The 13,996-nt window shown below is 41.2% G+C and overlaps 1 protein-coding gene across 2 annotated transcripts; it reads left to right on the forward strand.

Annotated features, from left to right (window-relative positions):
• Positions 1-338: 338 nt before the first annotated feature.
• On the forward strand, positions 339-4,484 carry LOC147888880 (beta-glucosidase 44-like). 2 transcript variants are annotated; one of them, XM_087392114.1, is made up of 12 exons: positions 339-666; positions 809-875; positions 1,015-1,073; positions 1,184-1,201; positions 1,339-1,444; positions 1,539-1,626; positions 1,758-2,010; positions 2,087-2,202; positions 2,772-2,995; positions 3,383-3,414; positions 3,727-3,829; positions 3,918-4,484. In XM_087392114.1, the coding sequence occupies exons 1-12, from the start codon at positions 469-471 to the stop codon at positions 4,193-4,195; spliced, it is 1,542 nt and encodes a 513-aa protein (XP_087248240.1). In that variant the 5' UTR covers positions 339-468; the 3' UTR covers positions 4,196-4,484. The 2 variants fall into 2 exon arrangements, with proteins under 2 accessions (XP_087248240.1, XP_087248239.1); XM_087392113.1 differs by having other exon boundaries at positions 342-666; positions 1,184-1,259; positions 1,373-1,444; positions 3,918-4,473.
• The last annotated feature ends 9,512 nt before the right edge of the window (positions 4,485-13,996 follow it).

The following is a 13,996-nucleotide window of genomic DNA, read 5'->3' on the forward strand; positions in this document are numbered from 1 at the left end:
AAATATGCATGGGACCACTCGGGACCACCTTTTCCCATTCCCATCCTGTTGCTTCCCATGTGCTCAATGGAGACCTTTTTCTTTGGAAAGGAATCAATTTTCTCACGAGTCACGAGTCACGACTCTCAAAACCATGAGATAAGAATCATGATGGCCCATGGGAGTTCCAAAATCGCAAGTCTGCAAGATCAACACGATACTCTGATCGTACTGTGGAAAAATTGCACTAGTTTGGGGCCACGCAATACGTGTGATGATGTTGGAAACGACTTTTTCTGTCTCTCTGCAAGATTGCAAGTTTTTGGGACAGATTGTCGCGTGAAATCAATAAGTGCATTGGTATTGCTTGTACCAGATTGCAACGTGAAAACGATGAGTTTGTCTGGTTCTTGCAGCTTGCCGTCGTACAAATAGCCACGTTGCGACAGGAATAGCGATCCCTTCAATCTCAAATTTGAAGCATAGCCCATGGATGCTTCACAGATGGAATTTAGACCCATGGATGCTTCACAGATCGTCGTTTCTCTTGTGCTGATTAGTGGGTTTGCCACCCGTTTTGGAATTGCCATCGAAAATGACTCGCAGCAGCAGGAGGAGCTTCAGCCTGTAAGCCGAGCTAGCTTCCCAGAAGGATTCATCTTCGGAACGGCTTCGTCTGCCTATCAGGTCCCTCCGCCACTAGGTTTCTTTCACAGGAATAGTTGCGGAGACCCGTATTCCAGAATCGTTTAAAGTTTGTTGCTGACAGCAAATTTTGCTTTGCAATGAGCACTCGTTAACAGCCGGCATGTCGACTGAAAACATGTAGGTGGAAGGAGAAGCGAGGAGAGGTGGACGAGGACCTAGCATTTGGGACGTCTTCGTTCGCATTCCTGGTCCAGCTGCTAAATATTCTAATCTTCGCAATGTCGCTGTTAGACTAAGATTTTTGGTTCTGTTCTCTAATTTGTGAGTGCCTACTGAGTTATGGTTTCTTCCATTCTTGATTTAGAATGTTCACCTTTAAAATTGCAGGGAAGATAGCGAATAACGCTAATGCAGACGTTACAGTCGACGAGTATCACCGATACAAGGTTAGGATTCCGGCCTGTAGTTGAATGCAAATCCGCAGTCGTAATATATCTAATTGTCCCCCGAATCAGTTGCTAATTTTCTGCGCCCCATTTTGGGGTACAAAATACAGGAAGATATTGACCTCATGGTGAGCTTAAACATGGACGCGTACCGCTTTTCCATCTCTTGGTCCCGCATTTTTCCAGGCATACGTACATCTGTTGCAGCAATAGCATCTGTTTTCACCGTACCTAGCTTTCTTATGCTTACGATTCCGTCGACAAGGTGCTTAGCAAACCAGAACTTTCTGATAAAGCAGAGGGCAAAGGTCGAATCAATCAAGTTGGGGTGCAATACTATGACAGGCTCATCGATTATTTGTTAGCAAAAGGTTTGCAAATGAAGAGAGCTCTATGCAGAGTCTAGACTGGGATTTAGTTCTCTCTTCTGGGATAACGGTGCTCGCATTCTTGTTGTGACACCAGGTATTCAGCCATATGCAAATCTTTATCACTATGATCTGCCGGAAGCACTCGAAACAGCATATGGAGGATGGTTAAATCCTTTGAGCGTGTAAGAGCAACACGGTTGGAACCTTTGAATTGGCATGCTAGTCTGTCATCTGATCATGAATCATTCATGGTGTTGCACAAGTTTCTCTGAAAGTCTGACCGCTTAAACCATTTTGCCTTCTTCTCATGCAGGGAGGACTTTGCAAACTATGCTGATTTCTGTTTCAAAACATTTGGGGATAGGGTGAAGCATTGGATGACCTTCAACGAACCAAAGGAGATCGCCGTTCTTGGGTATGATAATGGAATCGATGCTCCAGGGAGATGCTCAGCGCCTTTCGGAAATTGCAGTGCCGGTAACTCAGCAACAGAGCCATACATCGTCGCTCACAACCTGCTACTTGCGCACGCATCGGCAGTGAAGATCTATAGGCAGAAATACCAGGTACTGATAGCTTGACAAAATGAATCAGATCGTCGAGGTTGGACCTATATCCAACGTAGTGGCTTTGATTGTGCAGCCTAAGCAAAGAGGCCAGATAGGAATCCTTCTGGATTTTGTATGGTTTGAACCTCTCACAAGCTCACCAGAAGATGAAGCAGCTGCTCAGAGGGCGAGGGACTTCACGTTAGGCTGGTGAGTTATATTACACATAGAAGGTGTAAATCTGTGGTGGAGTTCACTAAACAATAATAAACAGAAGAGGTTCTATCTTCTTGTGGAGTTTTACATCCTGAACGTCCTGAGGTAAATGTAGGAAGATGCAAATGTCTAGTAGGAAAGTGTGTTTGCATAGAACGAACGAGTACTAAACCCGTGCTTTGCATGTGCAAAGCACAAGCAAAGATGCACGACCATCCTCAACCACTCCCCATCTAACGTGGATCTTTGATTCTTAAATTTTGGCTAAGTCTTAACCCATGGCTCTGAGACCTTCCATCTCCTCCTTTCATTCCATTAACTTTCCATCTCGTCCTTTCTTCGGAAGGTGACCTTCCATCTCCTCCATTCCATTGACCTTCTATCTCCTCCTTGCCCCTAAAGCTGCCTCTTGTCTTTCCACCTCCTCCCCCCTCCAAGCCTCCATCCAAGAGCACCTTCTTTGTGATACGTGGCAAGCTCTTCTCCTCCAAGCTGCAACGTGTCCTCTCCTCTTTTTTTTGGGTGTCTATGGTTGATAGGTTAAAGATGTGTGGTTGCTACAGGTTCATCGAGCCTATTCTATATGGGAGCTATCCGAAGACAATGCAAGAGAACGTGGGCTCACGGCTGCCCCTTTTTACGAAGAAGCAATCTGAATTAGTGAAGGGCTCCATGGATTTCGTTGGGATCAACCACTATACTACATACTATATGTTTAATCCTCAACCAACTGCTCAAGCATCAAATGTAACAGACTACCAAATGGATTGGAAAGTTGGATATGCATGTATGTTTCTCCTTCAAGCCTACTTTCTTTGCTCTTGATGTTTCCTAACTATTCAAATGATTGATTTCTACGTTAGTGCGATATTTTTGGATATGCATGTTTCAAGCCTACTTTCTATGCTCTTGATGTGTCATGACTATTCACATGATTGAATTTTGCATTATTGTGACATTGCTAAGTGATTTGATCTGTTGTGGCTAGACGTGTGTGACATGATGATAGTTTTGTATTATAGTAACATTCTTAACATATCACCATGATTCGTCCTCTAGTTTGATTTTTGAATTCTCCACTTCTACAAGGTTTAGCAAAGAGGTTATGGTTTAGCCTGTTGGTAATATGTTAGAATATTATTTTAATGCTGACACTTCAATCTTTTTCTTCCAGTTGCACGAAATGGAGTTCCGATCGGACCTAGAGTATGTTTAAAAATTGAAACTCTACCATTGATATTATTTACAATCTTGATTTGGGTATTGTTTAATGCATTTTTAAGTAGCAGTGAGTTTGCCTTGCCTTCCTTCAAAGGAGAGAACTTATACATTTTAGTTCAAAATCTTGATGAATTATCTATTGTAAGCACATGAAACCGGAGTTGCCTTCATTTTCCAAGGCTCATAAAAATAGATTCTTCTAGCACTGATTTAAAATTACAAAAATCCTCAAGTAAAAAAGTGTTGCTCCTTCATCTTTTGAGGGGATATCTCACAATCTAGAACTTGTTTGTTTAGGCCCATTCCTCATGGCTTTACATCGTGCCATGGGGTATGTACAAGGCAATCACCTACATCAAGGAGCATTATGGTAATCCAACTATGTTCCTATCAGAGAATGGTAAGCATGATTCTTGATGTGCACTTGTTGAATAGACACACCATGAAGTAGTAGTTATTGATGCAAACTTTTTGAAAATATGTTGCAGGAATGGATGATCCTGGGAATGTCACTCTTGCTAAGGGATTGAACGACACGACAAGGTTGCACTATTACAAGAGCTATTTGTCAAATTTGCACATGGCCATCAAAGATGGGGCAAATGTGAAGGGATATTTTGCATGGTCATTGTTAGACAACTTTGAATGGCTGTCAGGATTCACCTCTCGCTTTGGAATAGTATATGTGGACTTTAACAATAACCTTAAGCGATACCCCAAGCTATCAGCTCATTGGTTTGCCCAAATGCTTGCCCCCATTAAGTAGTCCATACTTAATGAAGACTTTACTAAAAGATTACATGTCTAGTACATGTTTACTTATATACAAGTACATTTAAGGCATTGCATTCAAAGCACCAAGGTTCTAGGTGAGATCTTACTATAAACCAAACTCCCAAAATAATGTTCAAACCTTTCAAGCTACACGTTATCACAAATAATTTTAGTTTGAAATTAGCTTTTGGGAGGTGTGTCCCAAAACAACTTTGTGGGTGACCATGAACTGCTATTTTGTTAGATTTAGGAAGATTCCATACTCTTTGCTTTTGATTAGAACAGCTTCAAGACATTGTAGGTGGTCTTGGTTGCTGGAATGGATGTAGAAGTCATCCAAGAAGACTTGTAGAAACTTATTGAGTAATGACTTGAAAGCGCTAAACATGACTCTTTGGAATGTTGTAGGGCATTGCATAATTCGAATGGCATGACTCTATAGTCAAATATTCCCCATTCTATTGCAAATTCTATTTTAGATTTTGATCTTTATGAGCCCTTTGCACTTGGTTGTAGTCACTAAATCCATCTAAGAAGCTATATTATTTTAATCTTGCCACCTTTTTGTGGGGTTAAAGGCCAGTATACCTTAATCCCAGTTATGTACAATACTCAAAATTTGGATGACATAGAAGATTAGGGTGTTTTGCACCCACCAAAAGTTGTGTGGCTCTCTCTTCTGGCTCTCCCTTTCTCTCACCTTCTTCCATTCCGCTTCTGTTGTTGAGATATCACAACTGGTATCAGAGCACGGGTGAACTCTGTGGGAGGAAGGAAAAGCTCCGTTTGGTGACTTTACCTACATCTTGGTGTGCAGAAACCTTTGGAAAGTTCTCTGAGTGGTTTTTTACAAGCCAGCAAGTGGTTTTGGAGCAAAAAAGACGTTTTTTGATGATTCCCCTATTCCTTTCGACTATAGAGAGTCCAAAATGACCTGTAGAGGCAACCATTGCCTGCTTTTGGTGTCCATTGCACTTAACACCGTATTAGTAACTTTGGGAAAATCTCAAAATGAAATTGGGAGAAGAACCTTACACTCTCCCTTTTTTGGATCCCTTCCTCAAACTCTTATCATCTTTCTAACCCATCTTCATCTTGGCTCAACCACAATGGATCTCTTATTTCATAGTGGTAGTCACACTGTGGATCTTTGGTTTGTTGTTGTGTCCATTGTTTCATTAATTTTGGGAACCAGTTGTTTCATCTTCTTAGACTAAGAATGTCAAATTCTATTAATTTTTGGTTTTGTTATTTTACATTGATTAATTTAGAGTGTTTCATTAATTTTGGGAATGATGCATATGATCTTTCTTTATCTCATTGATGTCATTTTAATGAGAAAATAAGTGAGATGTTTTATTAACTTTGGGAATGAAGTATTTGTTGTGTAAACTCAAAAATCTTGTTCAATTGCAACATGATTGCACAAGCCACCTACAATAACTCACCTTAAATTATTTAGTATTTGACAATGAAAACTTGAAAACTTGAAATTTTAGTATTTGTCACTAGTAATTGTCACACATTCAACCAATAGGAAGTCAAAGAGCTAAACTACTCAATACAAGCCCTTATTTAAAGAAAACAAAGCCTTAAGACCATTGAGCATTAGCTCAAGGCCAACTTCCAAGAATTGAACACATGAAAGTGCTCAACCAATAGGAAGACAATGAGCTGAACTACTCAATACAAGCCCTTATTTAATAAAACCTTAAGACCATTGAGTATCAGCTTAGGGCCACCTTCCAAGAAGTGAACACATGAAAGTGCTCAACCAATAGGAAGACAATCAGCTGAACTACTCAATACAAGCCATTATTTAAACAAAACAAAACCTTAAGACCATTAAGTATTAGCTCAATCTGCACTCTTATCGCTTACTTGATTAGCCCCTTCTAGGCTTGCTTCTGCTTTCTCACGCACGGTAGGTGGAATTTTGATCTTCTTGGGCTTCTTCACTCCTTTCGATGTCCAACTCCATACTATTGAGTCTACTTGCTCCCAACATGTAGGATCTTTGTCATTGCACATCCAAAATTTCTCCCAACAATTTGCATACACTTCTTCGCATTCTTCTTAAGGAAACACGGTGCCCAATACTGTATCAATACCATGTTGTCTTCTTTAGAAGAAGTGTTGGATTGAATGTCTGACTCCGGCTTCACCCAACCAAATCGGATATATATTGTTGCTTGGCCTCACAAGAACAAATTCACCCTTTTTTACATCTATAAGAGGTTGGAATGTATCTTTTGGCTTGTTACGTTGTGGACCACAGTAGTGGTCTTCCAATGCCTTTAAACCCATGAAACCTTCATTTTCGGTGTTGGTGTTTTGTTATGCTACATGTGTTGTCTGTGGCCAAAAGCCTGAACATATATCATGACTTTGCATAGTTGATGTAGATTCTAACAATGCATTGATCATGTTTTCCCAATACTGTATCACTGGCGTAATGTATATAGAATAAGGATCCAGTGAGCCTTTGTCAATGCGATGCTTGTTTCAATATTTTATATGGTTCTTTATGCCATTCACCATGAGCACTATCTTTTAAGTACTCACACATTGGAAGTACTGGTGGTTCCCCAACTAGCAACAAAGGTTTTCCAAGAGTATCTCTTTTCCACAACTCTATGCTACCACCCTTTGGCATCCAATGATCTTGTGTGATTTATTTTGTACTGCATTACTGGAATGTCATCTTGCATGAAAAAATGAAAATGCGGTGGTTTGAATGTCCAATAAGTTTATCCTGGCCTTCAAATAAGTAACCACCAATAAACCCTTTAAAGTCTGGAACCTCTGTCATCATAAAAGGGGCAGGCCAATGAAAGATATGTTAATAATAGATGATAATTAGCACATATGATAATAATAGATATGCTATAAGTGCTAATAAAAAACTTGTTCATAATATATGTGCTAATGGATATGGTTCCATAATGCTAACAGACATGTGCTAACATAAGTTGTGCTAATAGCAATGTGGTTCCACGCATGCTAATAGATAGATGTGCTAACATAAGTTGTGCTAACAGATGTTGTGATAATGTATATGGTACAATGTATACTAATGTTGTCTCTTTCCCACAACTTTTGTAGGAAGAGCATGGTATTCTCGGTATGCAGGGTTCCGTGGCTTTTTGTCACCTACAGATATTTTGGTGATTTTTTAGTATAAGTGTAGCTTAGGACCTCGGGTCATATTCTGGCGAGAGATGTAGGCTTGAGTGCTAGAAACCCGAAATGCGTAGACAGGCAGAAGATAACTTTTTCATCTTCGGACAACCATTGGCACATTATGCGTAGATTTTTGGCCCTTATGGAATGTTCCCATTTGATTGTTGGATGAGCGGATATGATCCTGAGTTGGAGTTGCTTCCATTGGATAAGCACTCGTGCTTTGAGGTGATCTTCCACTTGTAGAGCAAACATAATCTCTTGGTATACCACCGTTGTGCATTGTAGTGGGACTTCATTGGTGTTGTCTTCCATTGCCTCATTGTCATGCAGTAGCAATTGGAGTTCAAGCTTGGAGATGACTATCTTTTGGGATTGCATCTCATCCATTTTTTCTTTATATTTATGGTAGATGGATGTATATGCCTCCTTAAGCTTTTTCATTTGCAAGGTGACCTGCGCTTGTTGAGGAATGACTTCAGTGGTAGTGGACCATTGGTCCAAGACTTGTGCTTGGGAAGTGCTGGCCTCTTTAGCGGTAGCAAGTTGGTCCTTTAAGATTTGGTAGTCCCTTATAAGCTCTTCAATGCTGAATGTGCATATTGCCAAAGACTGTTGCATGTCTTCAAGCTTTTCTTGGCAATCTTGGAGCTCTTCTTCTTTTTGGATTAGAGTGAGTCGACAGTTCCTCCATCTGTTGAGCATGTGCAGAGGTCAAGTAGTAATAGGAGGTCTGTAGGATTGTCATAGCTTATACTATTGCTGTTAGGTATATTTGGCTTTGGTGGAGGTTGGAGGTCACATCCCTTACTGCCTTCTCTTGAGCTAAGAGAGCTTGGTTCAGTCGCACTTCTTCAACCTCTTTCTCATCTATTTGCACTCAAAGTGCCCTAACCTCTATGGCGATTCCATGGAATTGATCTTCAATTGCTGCTACAATCTATCTTTCCAATTCTTGTGCATGTTCCTCCTTGACCAAGCTAGTGAATAGTTCTGACATTTGAAGCATTTGGCTAGCTTTGTGATGGAGAATGACAGATGGTGATGAGGATTGGCGATATTGCTGATACAATCAATGCCCATGTAGCCATCCTGATGAGTCCGTAGTACTTGGGGGTTGTCCAATGGTAAGTCAGTCACTTGGGTATAGCAATCGTATCATTGATCTGGCACTAGCTCTCCTTGTGGCTCATTGACTAGCATGGCATTGATGGGTGGTGCTGGTACCTATGTAGCCTCAAGCTCTAGCTACTGCTACTACTAGAGATATATTGGTTGCAATTGTGCACTAAGATGTAGCATCTCTTGGGGCAATTCCTCAATTCCGACCTCTAGAATAGGCATTTCTTCTGAGATATCCGCATTCGCCAATGTGATAGTAGGAGAAGTTGGCGACGGCTCCCATGCCGGTGAGAAGGGAATGTCCAACTCCTCAATAGGTTTTGGTGATTGGGCAGAGTCATTTCTTGTTCCTATAGCTCTTTATTGATGATTACAGCCAATATGTGTGGAATTTTACATTTTTGGCCTAATGAACCATCGAGTTTTTTTGTGAAGAAGATGACTAAGTGCTAGATCCAGTCTTGCTTTAACTGCCTACTAAATAATAAAAAAATGCGAAGTGGAAGGGATTGATTCTTGCCTCAACCCCCAAGATTGTGGATAGGAATTGTGCTGTTTCCTTGAGGCGAGGGTTAATGATGGTGCAAAGTAATATCCCACCCCTATGGAACTTTGTGCCCTTCGTGAGGAGAGGCTGTATTTCAAGAAATTTAGCATTGGCAAGCCTTGTAGGGTATTTTGCACCTTGAGTTGGGAGGAGAATGATTGTACTATTAAGGATAATGTTAAGTGGGCTCTGATGATGTATATTGATTGTGCCGTACTTGCCAACTTGTGCATCGCTAGAGTGGTAAGAATAGAGAAAGTCCCTAATGTACGTGGTCATTATAGGGCTGTCCTCCAAGGATTTTAGGCTCTCATACAAACTACCCAGACCCTTTTGCTCTAAGAAAGATGTTGTTGCATTAGAAAGAGCATAAGTGGATGTAGGTGGTCACACAAGTTCCAAGGATCGGGCCTCGTCAATGGTTGTGTAGGCCAGTGGTGACTGGGGTGGCATCTTTTCATCCAAATCGGGTGATCACATTCTCGTACTGTGCTTCTAGAATCTACCTTTTTGACTACTTTAGCTTTAGCCCATTTGGTAAACTAATCAGTGGCCACAAGGATGTAGCGTGCCTGTGTTCCCTTTGCTGCTAGATGGATGGGACCCACATAGTCAATCCCCCATTTTTCAAATGGTTTTTGTGCAACAACTATTGTTAGGGGATTGAAGTCCTTGTGTTGTGGTTTAGTAGCCCGATGGCATACATCACAACCTTTGACATATTCATAGGCATTTGACCAAAGTGTTGGCCACTAGTAGCTTGCGAGGAGGACTTTTCTTGCTGTGGCTTCCCCTTGGAAGTGTCCTCCTACAATTCCTCCATGGACTTCACTCAGGATTGGCATGATCTCATGAGGCATTACACATCTTCTTAAAACCTAGCCCTTGCCCATCTTGTACAATTGTCCTGCAATGAGTTAATAGGGTGCAGCTTTTAAAATTAGTTTTCTGGCATCCACTGCTTTCATTTCAGGGGGTGGTCTTCCTGCCATTAAGTACCCAATGATATCTGCACACCAATCTCGAACAACATCTATCTGAAATAGTGTGGCATCTGGCAAGTCATCTTCTACTTACTCTATTGGATTCTTCTTCCAACTTGACACGAGACATGTGATCGACAATGTAGTGCTGGGCACCTTTGCGAACCACTATTTTGAAGTTGAATTCTTGAAGCAAGAGGAGCCATCTAGTTATTCTCCTTGTTTTACACAGATGGTTTACAAGATAAAGCAATGCTTGATAGTCGGTGTAGAAGACAAAATCATTTGCCAATAGATAGTGCCAAAATTTCTTAACACTACACACCATTACTAGCGCTTCTCTTTCTATGGTGGTATGGTTGACCTTTGCATCATTGAGTTGTCGACTGGCAAAGTAGAATGGGTAGTCTTTCTTATGTTCACCAGGTTGGCAAAGCACACTCCCAATTGCATACTTGGAGCCATCAGTATGAACATGAAAATCAATATCCCAATTAGGAGATATAAGGATGGAATTTGTGATTAGGTGCCGCTTTAAAAGCTCAAAGATTTGGTCGCACTCTTTTGTCCATAAGAATTCCACTAATAATTTGTAAAGTGGTCTGGCTATCATGGCATACCACAAGATAAATCTTCTATAATAGCCGGCATGTCCCATAAAGACCTCTACAACTTTGGAATTTATAGGAGGCAATTCCATAATGATTTTGATTTTATCCATGTCAGTTGCAATCCCATATATCTCGAAATGTGCCACCTTTTCCAACACTATTTCTGTTAAGGATAAGGGATAGTGATCCCTAACTGTGGCATCATTCACATTCTTTAAGTTAATGCATATTCTTAGCTTTTTATTGCATTTAGGCATGATGACGATGGGTGAAACCCAATCAGTGTGCTCGATCTCATAGATGAATCAGGCCTCTAAGAGTTTTTCCAGTTCATCATAAACCATGGTGCCATATTTTGGATTTGTTCAATAAGGTCCACATACCTTAGGGTGGGCACCTTCCCTTAGATGTATCATGTGCACTGCCACCTCTGGTGAAATTCCTTTCATTTCCCCATATGACCATGCTAATGCTAGGAAGTCTTGGTATTCCATTAGGAGTGTTTTGAGCTTGGTTTCATCTTCCTATGTAAGTTGTTTCCCAATGAAAACTAATTTTTTCTTCCTTCCCTTCAAGGGTGAGTTTTATTGTTTGAGTTTTTGCCGGTCCCTCATAGATTGGAGTCTCTTCAATGCTATCACTTTCTTGAACTTCAAATTCTCCTAGTGGTATTGCATTGCAATGGGGACACTACCACTTGTGTAGTTCTTGAAGTACTCTGGCACTTCTCGAAGATCAGCCTCTGATGGTGTTGAACTAGCCTGACATGTGCGATGAAAACTAGGTGATTAACCAATTTTTGAGGCTCTTGGGGACTTTCTTTTTCTGAAGTCTCTTGATCGAGCTTCATCTGCACATGTGGCTTATACTTTCAAAACTTCTTACGTTGGGAGCTATGGGGTAGCTTTTCCACTAGCAAAGTATTCCCAAGTAAGGGTTCATTTGTTGTGCATACTCCTTCAAGTCCATCAGGGGACCATTCAAGAGGAGATGGCTCAGATTTTGAGGGATCTGGCTTGGTAAGATACAATTCAATGGTCCTAGTTTGCCTGCATGAATTGATCCAAATATTGAAATTGCTTTGTGTATCGCTCGCTATGGCATGATGTTTGTAGGGGAGCTAATTTGCTTGAGATCTTCATTGAAGAGGTTTCATCCAACGCTCTAAGAACAATTGGTTGTATTGCTTCTATCCCCACATTGACACTTACTGTGGTGTCATGATTTTGGATTGTCATTCTATCAGTTCCCCAATCATGGAGGACTGATGCTTCATGCAACCAAGGATTGATGCTTCCACGCAACCAACAAGGACGTCCCAACAAGATTTGATGGAATTTCTTGGGGAGATCCAAGATTGTGAATTGAAGGGAAAAGCGGACTCCTTTGACTTTTGTTAACACGCCATTCACTATTCCCAAGGGTTTTTCTCGTGAATCATCGACAAGGCATATGTTGAAATTAGCCTTTTGCATTGGTGGGAGACCCCATTCATCGTATAGCTCCTTGGATAGGACATTTACACCTACTCCACCATGTGATGCTTGAAAGTTGAAAGTTGGAACTTGGAAGTTTTTCCTACACTTGTCTTTTAAAGTCTTAAGCCACATGACTCTTCAATCCTTGATCATTGACGTATTTGGCGACTAATGAATCATGAAGTGACAAGTCTTTAATTTCTATAAGTGTTTATGGTTTAATTTATATTTTTTGAATGCTTAAGTAGTTGAAACTTGAACTTGTTAATAAAATTTGCTATGCCTTATGTTTTGAAAGTATGAAAAATTTGGTTCAGCCAGGGGCATTTTTCCATACTCATTCCATACTTCCATACCCATATGCATATGTCGTATGGAAACGTATGGAAAGAACTATGGTGCTCAGTATGCTTCCCAAGAACTTTTGGAGTTTGGTCACGACACTAACCATTACAGAGCGATTGAAGCTACTACAAACAACAAGGTTAGCCTGGACATGGTAAGTCCAAGGCGGACGGCGACTCAAAGGAGGCAGGGGACTCATCGAAAAATGGAGGCAAGAAACATAAACAAAGAAAAGCCTGGACACATTGCCAAGGATTGCAAATTGAAAAAAGATGATCACCAGTCTGAAGAGGAGAAACCAACAACAAATGTGGTAGCAGGAGGATTGTTTTTGCTAGTTTCCCTAAGCATCCTTGAGACATTATTTGCCAGCAGGGTGTTGTCTGTCATGATGTCAGATATTGAGTGCTGGTGCACCAATGCAGATTATGATTGGGAGGACAGCTGAGGGGCTCAGATTGAGGACAAGGCCATCGACACTAGACTCACATGACCGTGGCACTCAAGATAGGTGCCTGTTTGCTGCAAAAGCAGGCAAAACACGTATATTCATCCAGGGTATGTATTCTCACTATTTTTTAATGATGCTATGGAATATTTGGTTGGTTTGGAGTTCTCAATAGGACAAGACCTGCCAGATAGCCAGAGGGGGTAGTTTCAAAGCAAAGGCATGCTAGACTTCTTGGAGGAGTAAGAAAGGTGGTGATGTGGACTTCTTGTGGAGGACACGGTGCTGTCAAGGTCAATTGTCAAAGAAGCCTTCCCAAAAGGTTTCAGGTGCATGATGCTGGAGGGTTATAGAGCAGAATCTGTTAAATACTTCATGTAGAGATAGGAGAGCAAAAAGAGAGTATGTATGTGATCTTGGAAGACTCCGGATCCGAACCAGAGGATTTCTCACAAGGAGCATTGATCCGGAGACAGGAAGAGCTCTGGATGTATATTTCCATGAAGAATTTGTGAGATGATCGCTACCACTTCGAGGGAGACATGATGGACTAGTTTCCAAGTATGACGCAGGTGGAGTATGGATGATGCGGAGTGGTTTCCAGATGACATGGACCATGCCTTTAGATAGCAGATGTTGATGTTTGATCTATGAGAGTTTGGTTCAGACACAGAAGACACCTTTAATGCGTTCCTTAGCGCTCTTCCCAAGGAGAAAATTAGGGCCAACTCCCCATTTGTATGCCCCTAAATGAGGAGAGCATGGGGGAGTGACACCTATAGCATGGAAGGGGGAATATGGAGAGAGAGGCTGCCATGTGGGCACACAGGATGCCACACGGAGAGCATGCAATCATCCTTCTTAGGTTTGTTTGTACCCTCCACAAGAGGTTGACTAGTCCATGTGAGACTGCCATGGTGATGAAGGAAAAAGACAACCTGAAGAGGCTAAGCTAGTTCTAGGAAAGAAAGAACAAGTGGATGCTGTTCAAGGGAGTGCAGCATAGCCAACTAAAGATACTATTTCCAAGAAAAAACACAAAGGTGAGCAGTCAATGGTAGACACAATTGTATAGA

Source organism: Dipteris shenzhenensis, chromosome 21 (assembly GCF_047967505.1).
Source record: "Dipteris shenzhenensis isolate YYH24624 ecotype China chromosome 21, Dip_SZ_1.0, whole genome shotgun sequence".
Lineage (NCBI taxonomy): Eukaryota > Viridiplantae > Streptophyta > Polypodiopsida > Gleicheniales > Dipteridaceae > Dipteris > Dipteris shenzhenensis.

Coding starts and splice junctions, on each gene's coding strand:
- LOC147888880 (XM_087392113.1), top strand. CDS start 469: ATGGATGCTTCACAGATGGAATTTAGACCCATGGATGCTTCACAGATC. Junction 1,260..1,372: donor TTGGTCCCGCATTTTTCCAG/GCATACGTACAT, acceptor CTGATAAAGCAG/AGGGCAAAGGTCGAATCAAT. Junction 3,830..3,917: donor TATGTTCCTATCAGAGAATG/GTAAGCATGATT, acceptor AATATGTTGCAG/GAATGGATGATCCTGGGAAT.